The following is a 17,178-nucleotide window of genomic DNA, read 5'->3' as shown; positions in this document are numbered from 1 at the left end:
TTCCTTACCACCGACTCAACGTGCAAGTTCACCTTTAGGGAATCCTGCACAAGCACTCCCAAGTCCCTTTGCATCTCCAATTTCTGAATTCTCTCCCCATTTAAAACATTTTGGCTCAGAATGTTGTCGTTTGCTTCAATATTTTGTATGTTTTGTGTTTTTTTTTCCCTTTCTCTTGCATTCTTTCTTTCTCAGATGTTGATTTTGCTTTCATTGGGCTCTTTTGGTTTCTTGCTTTGTGGCTAGCTGTGAGCGAGCAAATCTCAAGGCTGTATAATTTATGCATTCTTTGATAATAAATGTACTTGAACCTTGAAAATAGTCTGCACCTTTACTCCTGGTACCAATGTGCATGGCCATACACTTCCCTGCATTGTATTCCAGCTGCGAGTTTGACTGGATGGTTGCTGGATGAAGACAATACTACCCTCATTACTGACTGGGACACAAGGGACCACAGATCTGGAGTTACAGTCTGCTGGAGGAACTCAGCGGGTCAAGTAGCATCGGTCACTGATGCAGGGCTTCCACCAAAAGGTCCTTCCCCCCCACCCCCAAGATCATCCGTTGCTCCAGACTCCAGCAGCTGCAGTTTCTTGTGTTGCCATGTTTACCTGGGTGGGTATTGTGTGAAGATAATATTAGATTCAGTTTCGATGGCTCCCACGATCAATTGTCCTGACCCGATCATGCGTGCTGCCTTGGCTCAGACCTAAAGCACATTGATTACCCAGCCTACCCGACCCTTGTGGATAGGATAAATTGTGCCTGGCCTCTACATTTTAAGAAACCAGAAATAATAAAAAATGTTGAGCTGGGGTGTGTGTCACGGGTGATGGGGAGTGGTACAGTAAGACACAGAGATGATTTCTGAACAATAACACCCACCCCTGACCAGACTGGATACTTGCTGGAAACTACAGGCAGGAGTTTAATTATTCGACTGCTGCGATTTCTGTCCCTGTAGCAACATAGCAACTTGGGCAGATTTTTCATGTGACTGGATTCTCCAACACGTACATCGCTCTAACAGCTGCCGTGTGACTGGGATGAACATTACCCAGCCCATTAATGTTTAATTTATTGTCGTCTTACGCCGGCCCGGTTATAGTCAGAGCACCCACTGCCACAGTTACTTGCTGGCTTTCTCCCTCGCTCACACATCTCTCCAGAACCATGACTCACGGTGAGTACACACATCTTTATTTGTTGGTAGATAAATCAGTTAGAATCTGGGTTTAATTGAATAAAATGGAGATTATTTTCCAGCACTCAGGCAAGGTGGGGTGAAAACTGTTCCTCACAAAGGTGGGAGGCAAGACAAGCCTCAACATCTGGGCTACAGATGCCAACAAAAAGAAAGATTAAAGTAGATATTGTACATCCAACAGACAGGGACTGTTACTGTTTCATGGGGAGCACAGGAACTTAAGGATCTCGGTTTATATGTGTGAAGAAACTGGCATGACTTGGTAACAGAGTGGTTGGCAAAGCAAGTGGGATCTTAGGCTTTATAAACATAGGCATGGAATTCAAAAACTAGGAGGCATTTGTTTCTGCGCAAAGCACTTCGGTCACAAAGTGCTTGTTGCTTCCAAATCTGATCAACACACTGTAGAAACGACACGAAGATCCAACAGAGGTTGCAGAATAGATATACTAGAAAGATTCCAGGGATGAGGGGGTTCAGTCACAAGGTACGACTGGAGGGATAAAGATTGTTCTCCATCAGGTACAGAAGGCTAGAGGATTTGGAGTGGTTTAGAAAAGGTAGGAAGCAGCTCCCTCATCAAGTGAGGACACGTTTACAATTCTGGTCGGAAGATACCAAGGGGATGTGAAGAACATCTTTTTATACTCAGACAGCTTTGATCCGGAATTTAATGCCAGCAACAAAATCAATCAGTGCTTTGAAAAAGAAGCTGGACAGACAGTGGAGAGACAATAATCTGAAGGGTAATGGGAAAGTGCAACAGAATAGGACAGATGGGAGCTGCAATATACTCAATATACTCCGAAAAGCCTCCAAAATAAACAATCACTGTAAAAGTAAGGCCAATTTTAAGCTGCCAATCAATGATAGTAGAAAGTCTAGCTGAAATAAAATTAGATATTTTCGCGGGTGAGGACAGAAGTAATGAACTAGTTCCAAATCTGTGAAACAATCCTCTGAAATCTCCGTTCTGACTAGTTCTGGCCTCTCACTCATCCCTGAATGTCTTCATTACACCATTGAGTCATGGAGCACTACAGCACAGAAAGAGGCCCTTCTGCCCATCTTGCCTGTTCTAAGCTGTTATTCTGCTGAGTCCCATCAACCTGCAACCGGACCAGAGCCCCCATTACCCCTCCTATCCATGTACTTATTCAAATTTATCTTAAATCTTGAAATTGAAACCATATCCTTCACTTCCACTGGCAACTCATTCCACACTCTCACCACCTTCTGAGTGAAGAAGTTCCCCCTCATGTTCACCTTTAAGTATATTAAGTAAATTATATATACACATTACAATTAATATAATGCTAAGACCTTAACATACCTTTAATTCACTTTTTTAGATGTCACAAAGTACATAATAAATTCCCTGCTGAGCCCGGAAAGTTTAAAGGGAGTGTGGGAGTGAGGACCCTGGTCAGCACAGGAGAAGGAACCCCTGCTGAATGAAATGGGAGGGCAGGAACTGGGTTTGTGATGTGACTGAATGGAGAAATGATGACCAGAGTCCCCGTGTGCTGGAAAGGAACACAGCAAACACCCCCTGATGAGACAGATGCCAAGCCATTGGGACTTCTGAATGATTGGATTGTCAGTTGTGTTCTGCTGTTCAAAGCACAGAATGCTTTCCTGAATGAGCTGATAAAAATCCAGACACACTTGGTCCGACTAGCATTTTTAATTTGCATATGTGATGCCCTATTTCACACCTACCATTGACCACAGAGGTATCAGCAAACCAAAAATGAATGAGTTACTTAAAAGCTCATTAAGTAAATTAAATAGCGGCCAGGAGGAGATCTGGACGAGTTCCAAAGTGAGACTGAGCAGACAATGAGGACAGAGAGGTTAGATTTGTAGTTTGAAATATCTAGGCTTGTGACTCTGAGGAAGTGTGTAGGGTGCAAGATTAGTAGTTTACCCAATCGCCCACCTGTTATGTCCTCTCAGTGAGGATATATTCACTGGAAAGAAAAATATAGTAAACTGACAGGAATGTACGGTGTGAACTCACAGGAGAGGATGAGTGAGAAGGAAATGGCTTGGAACATGGTGGGGGCACTCTCCTTTATCAGAGTATGGTCTCACAGACATCCCTTTCTTCTCTTTTGCAGCTGATTTATCCGAGGCTCGTTTTACATATGGTGAGTTTCATTGAACTAACAATTAGGGGAAAGGGCTATTTGACCCAGCTTGTCTATGCAGCTGTTCGTGCTCCTTCCACCCTCCTTCACCCCGCCCATTCTGGCATCCTTGTGTCCTTCCTCCCTCACGTGCTGACCCAGCTGATCTTTACATGAGCTGGTATTAGTTATAACAACAAGTTCTCAGCTTGTGAGCCAGAGAAAGAATGGCAATTTCACCACCGATTTTGACAGATCCAATATTAGAACTGTATTCAATACCAGAACTCCCAGAAATGGAAGGTTTAATGTATGAAGAACTTTTATTGGCTCTGTGCCTGTACTCAATGGAGTTTAGAAGAATGAGGAGGGAATCTCATTGAACCTTACTAAATATTGAAAGGCACAGAAAAGGTGGACATAGAGAGGATGATTCCAATATCGGGAGAGTCTAAGACCAGAAGGCACAACATCAGAATAAGACCATAAGATATAGGAGCAGAATTAGGCCATCATGGCTAATCCAATTTTCCTCTCAATCGCAATCTCTAGCCTTCTCCCCATATCCCTTCATGCCCTGACCAGTCAAAAATCTATTAACCTCTGGCTGAAGTATACATAAAGACTTGGTCTCCACAGTCGCCTGTGGCAATGAATTCTACAGATTCACCACTCTCTGGCTAAAGAAATTCCTCATCATCTCCATTCTAACTTAACATCCCTCTATTCTGAGGCTGTGTCCTCTGCTCTTAGACACTCGCATCATAGGAAACATCCTTTCCACATCCACTCTCTCAAGGCCTTTCACCATTCGATATGTTTCATGAGGTCACGCCTCATTCTTCTGAATTCCAGTGAATACAGGCCCAGAGCCATCACACGCTCTTCATATGACAAGCCTTTCAATCCCGGAATCATTTTCGTGAACCTCCTTTGAACCCTCTCCAGTTTCAGCACATCCTTTCTAAGATAAGGGCCCCAAAGCTGCTCACAATACTCTGTGAGGCCTCACCAGTGCTTTATAAAGTCTCAACATTACATCCTTGCTTTTAAACAAGGACATCCCTTTCGAACAGTGACGAGGAGTAATTTCTTTAGCTGGAGGGTGGTGAATATGGGGAATTCATTGCCACAGACAACTGTGGAGGCCAAGTCATTGGGTATATTTAAAATGGAGATTGATAGATTCTTAATTAGTCAGGCTGTCAAAGGTCACGGGGAGAAGGCAGGGGAATGGGGTTGAGAGGGTTAATAACCCATTGACCTAATTCTGCTCCTATGTCTTATAGTAGACCACTCTCTCCACTATCCAAGATGATTGTGGAACCTCAGCATTACATTTCCAGTTTCACCCCTCTATGAATCTCTGACCTAAAGATATTCAAAGATTCAACTCCTACTGCACTTTTAGGAAGAGAGATCCAAATTTACAACAACTTGAGAGGAAAATACTTCACCTCTACCACTGAACATTGACCCCTAATCCTAGAGTCTCTGAGAAGAAGAAATATCTTCTCCTCATTCATCCCGTCAAGACCCCTCAGAATCTTGTATGTTTCAATCAAATCACCACTCAAAGAGGACAGAGCCTCCAAAGGTAGGACACAAGCCTGTCCATTCTTTTCCCACCAGTAAAATCCACACATTCTGGGGATCAGTCTTGCTTTGCGTAAATTTCAATGGGTTGGTCCCGTACTGGCTGGAATGTCAGAAGAGAAAGGTTAGCTTTACTTATCACATGTACATCAAAATATTGACACATTCAGTGAAATGTGTCCTCTACGTCAACAGCCAACATAATCTGAGGATGTGCTGGGGGCAGCCCACAAGAGTCGACGTGCATCTGGCGCCAACACAGCGTGCCCACTAAATTGTACATCCCTGGACTGTGGGAGGAAAGTGGAGCACCCGGAGGAAACCAAGTGGTCTCACAGGAAGAATGTACAAAAACCTCACAGGCAGCAGCAGGGATCGAACCCCAACTGCGATTGCTGCCGCGGTAAAACGTTACACGAGCTACTGCAGTGCTGCCCATCACAGAAGTTATAAATAGTTGTTGCCATTTCACACCAAGCAATTCCTCAGAGTTTCACACAGTGATTAATAGATTATGTGGGGTCAAGAATGCAATAGAAGGAGTAATTTCTGATATGGTAAAAGAAATGCAAGAGATTCTCCACAGGCCAGTCAGCATTTATGGGGAAGGAAATAAGAGTGTAAGTTTCAGTGGATAATCTGTCCTTGGAATACTACTTCAGAATCCAATGCCTGAAACAAGGTTGCCAACTCTAGTTGATCTAATTCCTGGTGGTTCAGTAACACAATTTTCTCACTGAAATATCCTACCTGGTTACAGTGGCCTTCTGTAATCTTCAAAGAAAATAAAGAGTACATTTTTAACTCCGGCTGATCTTCTGCCAGTTTTTACCCACAGCTGTACGTGAAGATTAGTCATTAATTCCCAGAGACTGCTAAACAACTCATGAAGATTGACAATCACTGAGAATTGGAAAAGAAAATTACCACGCCAACAAAATTTCCCGATTGTTTGATTTGTGCCTTCCCGCAGCGTTTCAACCTTTTTTCAGTTTTTAAAAGTGGTTCAGGTGCTTCAACCACGTGAGAGAATAAGCTGGGTAAGTGTCCTGGACATCCGGTGACCAGTGGGTCAACATTTGGAAAGATACCATCTCTGACAATATTTTCAAGGCTGTCCTCTTAATTCACGGTGGTGGTGAGCACAGTCGCCATGAGCCCCAAGGGAAAGAAGGAAAACTAGGTCTAATCAGGAGCTGAGAGCCATGTAGAATTGTAACCAAGGCAACCATAAGCTGATTAAAAACCCAGCATGTATTGTAATGTCTCAAGAACAGCTTACAGACCTACATGTAGGATTAGAGGTCATCCGTTTTATTTGCACGACAGGGCAATGTGTGGCCGTGTGGTTCAGTATTCTTAGAGTTCAGGATGTTGCCCTGTTCTCAAACACTTCTACTACAGAGTAAAGCAATGGTCTTTCAACAGGAGGAAAAGACTGGGAATCTGAAGTAAATCCCTTCACGGTCAACTCCCCGCCTCCCCCACCCGAATGCCACCTACCAGACAAACCCCAACCCCTTCTGCCCACCCAACCGCTGCCTGGCACCACGAGGTGCTGAGCAGCTGTAGGGTAAACCTTGCCACATGGAAGCATTCCACAGAGCGACTTCCTTCCTGGACGCACAGCAAGGCAGTGCTGAAAGGTTTCATTCCCCCTCCAGACTGATGAAAAATGTGCTCGCATTACTGACAGGGATTCATGACCTTGAAAACAAGGTAGCTGCCACCCCTTTATTGCCTGCTGTTACCAAGCAACCATGAGTCAGTGCCTTCAGGGTAGGAAGAAGAGGAGTGTAGTTTCAATATAATTTTAAAGACATGAGCTAAAGAACAAAAATCAGTTTCTCTCCCTTGGTAAACAAAAACCATCAGTTAACATTCAGTCACATCACGTACGTGAAGAACAGGAGGATCACGAGAGTGAAGGTAGGACTGATCAGGGATAGAAGAGGAAGTATGCACCTCTAGTGGGAGGAGGTAGGAGAGGTCCCTAATGAATACTTTGCTCCAGTTTTCACCAGTGACAGGGACCTTGATGAATGTGAGGACCACGTTAAACTGGCTGATATGCTTGAACATGTCAATGTTAAGAAAGAGGATGTGCTGGAACTTTTGAAAATCATTAGTATAAATAAGTCCCTGGGAATGGATGAGATATACCCAGGTTACTATGGGAGAGAGGGAAGAAATTGCTGCACACTTGGCCATGATCTCTGCATCCTAATTGGCCACAGAAGTACCAGAAGATTGGAGGGTGACAAATGCTCTTCCTTTGTTCAAGAAAGGTAATAGGGATAATCCTGGGAATTATAGACCAGTGAGACTTACATCAGTGGTGGGCAAAGTATTGGAGAGAATTCTTAGAGTCAGGATTTAAGAGCATTTGGAGAAGCATAGTCTGATTAGGGATAGTCAACATTGCTTTGTGAGAGGCAGGTTGTGCCTTACAAGCCTGACTGAATTCTTTGAGGAGTTGACAAAACAAATTGATGAAGGTAGAGTGGTGAATGTGGTGTATATGAATTTTAGTAAGGTAGTTGACAAGTTTGTCCATAGTAAGCTCATTCAGAAAGTCAGAAGGCATGGGATCCAAGGAAAGCTGGCTGTGTGGATTCACAATTGATTGACCTCAGAAGACAGAGGGTGGTAGTGGATGGAGCATATTCTGGACATCCATGACTAGTGGTATTCCACAGGGATCTGTTCTGGGACCCCTGCTCTATGCGATTTTTTTTTTAGAAATGATTTGGATGAGGAAGTGGAAGGGTGAGTTAGTATGTTTGCAGATGACGCAAAGTTTAGTGATATTGTAGATCGTGTTGAAGGTTGTCATGGGTTATAACAGGAAATTGATAGGATACTGAGCTAGGCTAAGAAGAGGTAGATGGAGTTTAATCCAAAAAAGTTCAAGTTGAAATTTAATTGTCATTCAACCATACACGAATACCCATGAATATAGCCAAACGAAACAGCGTTACTTCCGGGTCAGAGTGCAAAACACAGTAACAGTCACACACAGCACATAAGACAGCTGTAAAGTACAGTCACACAAAAAAAAGACCAACTCCCTGAGTCCATCAACGTTGCATCAGTTTGCTGTCAAACACAATACATCGTCTTCTGCCAAGCAAACCCTGGGGGGGGTGGGGGGGGCGGATAGCCAGCACCGCCACCAGCACTCTGGTGGACCAGACCAATTCTAACACCTCCTTCCTGGGTGGCTGCGTTCGGGTGAAGTGATACACTTTGGAAGGTCAAACCTGAAGGCAGAGCAGAGGGTTGAAGACAAGATTCTTAGATGTGTGCAAGAACAGAACGATCTTGGGGTCCATGTCCATGAATCCCTCAAAGTTGCTGTGCAAGGTGATAGAGTAGTTAAGTGATTATGAGCTCAGGGGGATACGTGCACCAGCTCACTGGGGTCAGTACACCCAACTTCGTCAGCAATGAACCAGTGACTGTGTGCCTGTTGCAAGAACACTGACTTTAATCAGCTCTGTGCTTGATACACCCATTCAATCACCTTCTGTTGGATCTACTGTATGGTCCAACTTCCATCTTCCATAATTTCCATTATTATGCATGATATTTAAAGGTGGAGCACAGTGAAGCAAATTCATTCAGAGATTACATTAAGCCTTGCCTAATTCCCACCACTGTCTGTAAAGAGTCTCTATATTCTCCCCATGACCACATTGATTTTCTCCAGGTGCTCCAGTTTCCTCATCACTACAAAGACATATGGGTCAGGGTTGGTACACAGCGGGCATGCTATGTTGCTGCCAGAAGCACAGTGACACTTCTGTGCCCAGCTGCCCCCAACGCACCCTTGGACTGTGTTGGTCATTGACGCAAATGATGCATTTCACTGTATGTTTGAATGTACACGTGACAAATAAGGCCAATCTAATCTAATTTAATCAAAGTATAACAACGACAAGACCACTTTGACTACTTGTGCTATAATGGACATTTTTGTTCTAATTGCTTCTTTCTTGCATAATTTTGTTTATTTTATGTTTTTCTGAATGGTGTGTCTCTAATGTATGTGCTGTGATGCTGCAGCAAGTAAGCTCTACATTGCACCTGTGTACACACAGAATTGAGCAGATGACAGTGGCTTAAACTTAAAGTCATCATTGCATCAGGATGAGGAGTAGCCTTCAGCTTTGAAATCTTTTGAACATTCCAGCCTATAGAAAACTAGGCTTATGATGGAGATTAACAGCTATCTGAATGCATCAAAACTTGTTCAGAAATTTGAATCCATTCTCTGCTACACGATGACCAGAAAACTGTCTCTAATCAATAAACCCACCACAGATCCCGTGCCAGTACAGAATGAGGTCGTCGCTCCAACCCTTCTCAACAGTGTGTTCAGCTCCAAAAACACCCCTGCTGGAATGGAGGTAGTTCACGGGCCAGATAGGAAACTGCTCAACCTACGTCACCTCCACAACAAAACAAAGACCAGCATAACCCTGGTCACTGGCTGCAGGACACAGGTTCAGATTCAAGTTTGTTTATCGCAAGTACTTTGGAACATACAGTGAAATGCGTTGTTTGTGTTAACAACTGAGACAACCTGACGATGTGCGGAGGGCAGCAAGTGTCACCACACATTCCAGTGGCAACATAGCATGCCTAGAATGTTTCACAGAACACAACAAGCAACAAAACAACAACAGCAAAATACACTTAATCTGGGGTTAAGCAAGTTATTGTTGATCCTGAGGCACGGGACCTTATACTAAACATTGTACAAAGGTCCTCTACAAACCTGTCCCCCATCCCACAACAGCACTCAATGAAGTTCATACTGTGTCTCTGGAGAAAGTGAATCACCTTCCATATCTCGAGATCCACCTCCCTGCCATTACAGACACTGATATCTGCAACTAGAGGCTGCATCATCTCAAGCCAATGGAAAAAGAATGTTTGAAGACCAATCTTATGCAGGGCACTGAGCTCAGAGTCTACAGGGCAGCAGAGATCCCCTCAGAGAACCTGGAAGAGCCCGAGGACCATACCACAGATGCTGCCTCTGCAAAACCCAACTGTACAACAAACAATCCAATACAAGCAACACACATAAAAGTTGCTGGTGAACGCAGCAGGCCAGGCAGCATCTCTAGGAAGAGGTACAGTCGACGTTTCGGGGCCGAGACCCTTCATCAGGACATTTTAATTCCACGTCCCATTCCCATTCTAATATGTCTATCCACAGCCTCCTCTACTGTAAAGATGAAGCCACACTCAGGTTGGAGGAACAACACCTTATATTCCGTCTGGGTAGCCTCCAACCTGATGGCATGAACATTGACTTCTCTAACTTCCGTTAATGCCCCACCTCCCCCTCGTACCCCATCTGTTATTGCCCATCCTCTGGGTTCCCCCCCCTCCCCCTTTCTTTCTCCCCGGGCCTCCTGTCCCATGATCCTCTCGTATCCCTTTTGCCAATCACCTGTCCAGCTCTTGGCTCTATCCCTCCCCCTCCTGTCTTCTCCTATCATTTCGGATCTCCCCCTCCCCCTCCAGCTTTCAAATCTCTTACTAGCTCTTCCTTCAGTTAGTCCTGACGAAGGGTCTCGGCCTGAAACGTCGACTGTACCTCTTCCTAGAGATGCTACCTGGCCTGCTGCGTTCACCAGCAACTTTGATGTGTGTGTTGCCTGAAATTCCAGCATCTGCAGATTTCCTCGTGTTTGCGTTTTAAAATCTAATACAAGCTTCCCTTCTAGCATCAAGACTCATCAGGGCCAGTGGGTGGACCAAATCGCTATGTCACCAAAGACTTTAGTAAAGTTTTATAGATGTGCCGTGGAGAGCATTCTGACTGGTTGCATCACTGTCTGGTATGGAGGGGTCAGTGCCCAGGATCGGAAAAAGCTGCTGAAGGTTGCAAACTCAGCCAGTCCCGTCACAGTCACGCGCCTCCCCAGCATCGAAGACATCTTCAAAAGGCAATGCTTCAAAAAGGCAGCATCCATCATTAAAAACCCTCAACATCCAGGACATGCCCTCTCTGCATTACTATCATCAAGGAAGAGGTCACTGAAAACACACTCAACATTTCAGGAATAGCTCCTTCCCCCCTCCACCATCAGATTTCTGTATGGTCCATGAACCCAGCTCACATTAGGCTTTCATTTTTTTATATTTCTTATTGTAACTGGTAATTTTATGTATTGCACTGTACTGCTGCTACAAATCAACACATTTTACAACATATGTCAGTGATAATAAACCTGATTCGGTTTCTCACATCGTTCCCATGCCTGGCTCCAGAAGCAAGCTCTCGACTCGGTGCTCCATCATAGCACCCAATTCCCAGAAGGAAGGACATTCACAAAATCAGTCAAAAAAAAGTTATAATATCCTCCTCAACTCATGGCAATCCCTCGCAAAGGGATGACTTAAGGATGCACAGTGGTGAAGAGCTGAGTTCGATCCTGGCCTCTGATGCTGCCTGTAGGTAATTTACACCTTCTCCCTGGAACCATGCAGGTTCCCTCAAAATCCCAACACTGCAAAATCCCAAAACTGAGCGGATTGGTAGGTTCATAGGTCACTGTGAATTGCGCCCCCCGCCCCCCCCCCCCGTGTGCAGGAGAGGGGTAGCAATGATTCAAGACTCAAAAAACTTTGTTGTCATTCTAACCATACATCAGCTCTGCAGGGCAGAATGAGACAGTGTTTCTCAGGGGCAGTGCAATGATTCGTGTAACAGTGGGTGTTTGATGGTCAGCCAGGACCTGATTGAGCCAAAGGACCCGTCTCCACGCTGTCTCTGTCTAGCTGCATCACCATCTTGTACTGGAATTGTAAGGCAACTGACTTGCAAGCCCCTACAAAGGATCTTGATGACTGCTGAGAGAACCATTGGGGTCTCTGTTCCACCCATACCCAAACTATTTATCAGGAGTGCTGTGTACGCGGGGCCCTCAGCATTGTCAGTGATCCCTCCCAACTGTCCAACAATCTCTTTGACCCCCAATCATCAGGCAGGAGGTACCGTAGCAATAGGACAAGAACTGTTAGGATGGGAAACAGCTTCTTCCCCCAGGCCATAAGACTACTGAACTCCCTGTCACCACCCAGATCTCCTCATGTATGAAGTGCCAGTAGCATTATACTGTCTACTTTTTAAACATGTTGTAAATGCACTTCATGCTAAGTGTCAATTTTCTGAAATATATTTTACTATTTGGCAATTTATTTGTAGTAATATATTTGTGTTATATGTGTGAGTTCTATGTACTGAGTTGCACACCCTGGTCTGGAGGGATGTTGATTCATTTTGTGGTATGCATATACAGTATATTTTTGAATGACAATAAACTTGAACTTCAACTTGCCTCTCAGTGCCCAAGGGTCAAATTGGAAGTCTGGAAGTCAAGACCCATTGGCCGAGTCCCGGGTCTGTGAATCTCTGCGAATCCGTTGGGGTAGTTGAAGGCCTACTGTCTGCCTGTCGGCTTTGGAATCTGGATCTGCTGGAGGCTGGATGCTGATGAATGTGGAGTGGGGTTAGAGGATTATGTATGTGCCTGGGGGAGAGGGAGGAGCTTGTTTTGCAGTTGTCGTCTCCTGTGTTGTTCTGCCGAGCATTGTGGGCATACTATGTTGGCACCGGAATATGTGGCGACACTTGTGGGCTGTCCCAACACACCCAGGTTTATTATCACTGACATATGTATGTCGTTAAATTTGTTGCTATGTGGCAGCAGTACAGTGTAATACATACAAAATTACTATGTTACAATAAGAATATATAAAAAGACAAATAATAAGTGCAAAATAAGAGCAAAATAATGAGGCAATGTTCATGGGTTTATGGACTGTTGAGAAATCTGAGTCAGGAAGAAGTTGCTCCTAAAACATTGAGTGTGTGTCCTCAGGCTCCTGTAAATCTTTCCTGAAGATAGTTTTCAGAAAAGGACATGTCCCGAATGGTAAGGATCCTTCATGGTGGATACCACATTCTCAGATGTGGATACCTCAAAAGGCATCACCTTTTGGAGATGTCCTCGATGGTGGGGAGGGTTATGCCCGTGATGGAGCTGGCTGAGTTTACAACCGTCCGCAGCTTTTATCGATCTTGCATATTGGAGCCTCCACAATAGACATTAATGCAACCAGTCAGTGTGTTCTCCACAGTACATCTGTAGAAATTTGCTAGAGTCTTTCGTGGAGTCTCCTCAAACTCCTCATGACTTCTAATCAAAGCACACATCATTCACTCGGCATAAAGCTTCTTATTAAATTCAACCTGGTGAAACCTGGAGCCGGTCATCCCGACCAATTCCTTTGAAATTAATTCACACGTTTTTCTCTCTCCCTTTCCATGCAGATTATGAAACGGTTCGGAACGGAGGCCTGATCTTTGCTGTGGCTGCATTTCTTGTGGGGATAGCCATCATCCTGAGTGAGTTCAGAATCCCCACGCCCTTAGCTTCAGCCCTGCTCTGAGATCGGAAGTGCAAGTGGCTGACCAAGAGAGTCAGTGAAATGTCACTGACAGCTTGTTGTTGCAACAGGATTGAATCCAGGATATGTTAGCTGAGATTAAAAGATATTTCCAAGTTACTTACATAGATCATTGTGTGTAGCTCTTGCACACTTCCTTGAACACAGACCATTTCTACAAATCTCTCAAAGACCCTTCATACAACACACTAAACACTACAATGCAGCATTACACACAAACCCAACTACAATACTTACGTACCCAGGAATGTTAACAACATTTACACTGATCCCTTAACAGAAGATAATTGTCAATACATTAGAGTGCTTTTACTTTCCATGACATGTAAGCATATTTGAGAAACATGTTGCTAAATTTGTAGCTGAATGCCTGAGGTAACTCAGGCAGGGAGGGTTTGAATGAACAGGTAATTCAGGTTTGAATGAACAGGTACCCAATCTCCACAAACACTCTTCTCTCTTTCCTGTAGGCAGAAGATTTCGCTGTGGAGGCAAAGCTCACCAAAGGTAATATTGAAAGATTATCGTGCTCCCAGTTCCTAAACATGGTTACTAATTGCTTGTGTTAACAACTGCTGACAATGTCTTTGTGATGATTCTTTTTAGACCCCAGAAGGAAGGTGAAATCTAGAAGATGGTATGTGCACTTCCTGAAAAATTTCCTTGCAAAGTACACTCAGAAACTTTGTACTTAACCTGCACCTGACCAGAAACATGGCGGCAAGCGGTATACAATGAACAGTATTTAACAAAAGATGGAAGCCCACCTGCTCTCCTGGGCAATGGCCTCTCTCAGACAATGCAACTGAGCACTAATAGATGTTGTTCTTAATACACAGGAACCTAGAAATGAACAGGGCCAGAAAAAGTAACATTTGTTTGTCAGTATCTTGGAAACCCCACATCGTCAGTGCCTCTCATACACCAGCACGGAATATCTCTTCAAACTCCCTCGAGACTGATGATAGGCTCGGAAGCCAAGGAGTTCTGCAGATACTGGAAATCCACAAAATGCCGGAGGAACTCCTCAGAGCAGGAAGCATCTATGCAAAGGAATAAGCAGTCGACGTTTCAGGCAGTCCTGATGAAGGGTCATGGCTTGAAACATTCACTGCTCATTTCTCCCCATAGATGCTTCCTGGCCTGCTGGGTTCCTCTAGCATGTTGTGTGTGTGGTACTGCTGATAGGCTCACCTCTATTCCGTCCATAGACCCGGCAAACTGTAATTCATCACTCTATATGCAAAGCTCAATATAGACACCTTTTAAAAAATATTGTTCTATAAGACCATCTTTGCTTCTACATTCTGTTTTAATTCAATTGATTCATCCCAGTTCACACTTTGGTTACCTTCCATTGTTCTCTTTCCAATGGGTAGGAGTGTTTCCCAATATGGTGCTCAGAAACATATTCACAACCTTCAAGAAGTTCCTCACTGCCACCTTCCCAAAGGCAGTTAGGGATGGACAATAATTGTTGGCCTTGGCGCTGACATCCAGATCCCAAAAATGAATTTTAAGATGTCAATCAACATCAATTGTCATCAATTAACAATCAGTCAACTACCAAGTTATTTCATTTGCTGATCATCTTTAAGTTCATTTGTCACAATTACAAATTATAATCAAGCTATACATTTATGTAAAAAATGCCTTTCATTTCCTTTTGGAATTCTGTGAGATCAGCTTCAGTGATAGCTGAAAGTGTTAAAATTACAAAGGGCACTGCTTGCTTTCGAGCTTTAAACTGAGACACCAGTGCAAAGTCTGGGACTGACTGTCTTCCAGATTCAATTAATGTAAAATTATTCCTTTTTTTTTCCAGATACGTTCATTGTGCAAGACAATCGATCCTTAACACACTTGCAAAACATCTGTAGTAAATGTTATTGTGAGAATGGTTTGTGATGGTCAAATTGTACAGAAAACCCTTATCTGCACCCATCCTATGGTTAGATGCGAGAACCAGCCAGTACTTTCCTGCATCAAGGTGTTAAAAAACTTCCATTAATATGTGAGAAGGTCAATAAATGATAACTTAAAATCAATGTACATGACCTATCCTTGTTATAGAATCTAATACACAGTAACGGTTCAATTTTATATCTGCATTTCGTTCACCCTACCAAGTCAGCAGAGGCTGGAAAAACTGAAATGAAAATTTTGGATATCTAAGATTATAATACTCATTATTAAAACTTCCTGGCAAATTTTATGTGGAAATGAGCGATGGAGCCAACATTAAATATTCTCAACACGGCTGTATCCAATAGAAACAATCCCTGGATATTGTCCCATTAATCACTCACAGGACATTCTGTACGTAACACATAAACACAAGAGATTCTGCAACTGCTGGAAATCTTGAGGAACACACTGAAAGCTCAGCAGGTCAGGCAGCATCGATAGAGAGGAATAAACAGTCAACATTTCAGGCCGAGACCCTTCATCAAGACTCACATAGTCCGTGCAAAGATCTCTGCACTGTTAGACCAAACAAACTTGAGAGTGAGAAAAGCATAGGCCAGATACAGAGTAAAGATCCACGTGCACTATACCGTAGATTACTCCTTACCAAGTACAACATAGACCAGATATATGCATTAGACTTGTCCATAAGAGCAGAATTAAGCTACTTGGCCCATAGAGTCTGCTCCACCATTCCATCATGCCTGATTTATTATTCCTCTCAACCCCATTCTCCTGCCTTCTCCCAGTAACCTTTGACACCTTTACTATCCAAGACCTATCAACTGCCACTTTAAATATACCCAATGACTTGGCCTCCACAGCCGCCTATAGCAAGAATTCCATAGATTCACCACACTCTGACTAAAGAAATTCTTCTTCATCTCCATTTAAATGGACATCCCTCTAAAGCAGGGGTCCCCAACCTTTTTGATGCCATGGACCAATACCATTAAGCAAGGGGTCCATGGAACCCAGGTTGGGAACCCATGAACTAGAGAATGAGGCTGGGCCCTTTGGTCCGAGACTCACCACTATAGGAAACGTTCTCTCACATCCGCTCTATACAGACCTTTCAATATTCAATAAGTTTCAATTAATTCCACCCCCCCCCAATTCTTCATAACTCCAGCAAGTATAGGCACAGAGCCATCAAATGCAACTCATATGTTAACCCTTTCATTCCTGGAATCATTGTAAACCTCCTCTGGACCTTCACCAATCCCAGCATGTCTTTTCTTGGATAAAGGGCCCAAAACTACTCACAATACTCCAAGCGCAGTTTGACAAATGTCTTATAAAGCTTTAGTATCACATCTTTGCTTTTATATTCTAGTCATCTCAAAATGAATGTTAACATTGCATTTGCATTCCTTACCACCCACTCACCCTGCAAGTTAACCTTTAGGGAATCCTGCACAAGGACTCCCAAGTCTCTTAGCACCTCTGATTTTCTCCCCATTTCGAAAATAGTCTACACCTTTATTCCTTCTACCAAAGTGCATGACCGTACACTTTCCCTATATTATGTTCCATCTGCCACTTCTTTGCCCATTCTCCTAATCTAAGTCCTTCTGCAGACGCACTGCCCCTCCACCTATCTTTGTATCGTCCACAAACATGACCACAAAGCTATTAATTCCATTATCCAAATCATTCACATATAACATTAAAAAAAGCGGTCCCAACACCTCCCACTGCCCCCTTTTCTCACCACTCTTTGCTTCCTGCCAGTCAGGCAATCCTCTATCCATGCTAGTACCTTTCCCACAATACCAT

At 43.7% G+C, this 17,178-nt stretch overlaps 1 protein-coding gene across 1 annotated transcript; it reads left to right on the top strand.

Moving 5' to 3' along the window:
- Positions 1–943: 943 nt before the first annotated feature.
- On the top strand, positions 944–15,473 carry LOC134341033 (sodium/potassium-transporting ATPase subunit gamma-like). The gene is made up of 6 exons (XM_063038760.1): positions 944–1,186; positions 3,334–3,363; positions 13,295–13,369; positions 13,902–13,938; positions 14,038–14,068; positions 15,257–15,473. Exons 1-5 carry the CDS (start codon positions 1,072–1,074, stop codon positions 14,060–14,062), a joined length of 282 nt encoding a protein of 93 aa, XP_062894830.1. The 5' UTR covers positions 944–1,071; the 3' UTR covers positions 14,063–14,068; positions 15,257–15,473.
- Positions 15,474–17,178: the final 1,705 nt, after the last annotated feature.

This window comes from Mobula hypostoma, chromosome X2 (assembly GCF_963921235.1).
Source record: "Mobula hypostoma chromosome X2, sMobHyp1.1, whole genome shotgun sequence".
NCBI lineage: Eukaryota > Metazoa > Chordata > Chondrichthyes > Myliobatiformes > Myliobatidae > Mobula > Mobula hypostoma.
Note: the sequence above shows the minus strand (reverse complement) of the source record. Positions and strands in the feature narration are given on the sequence as shown.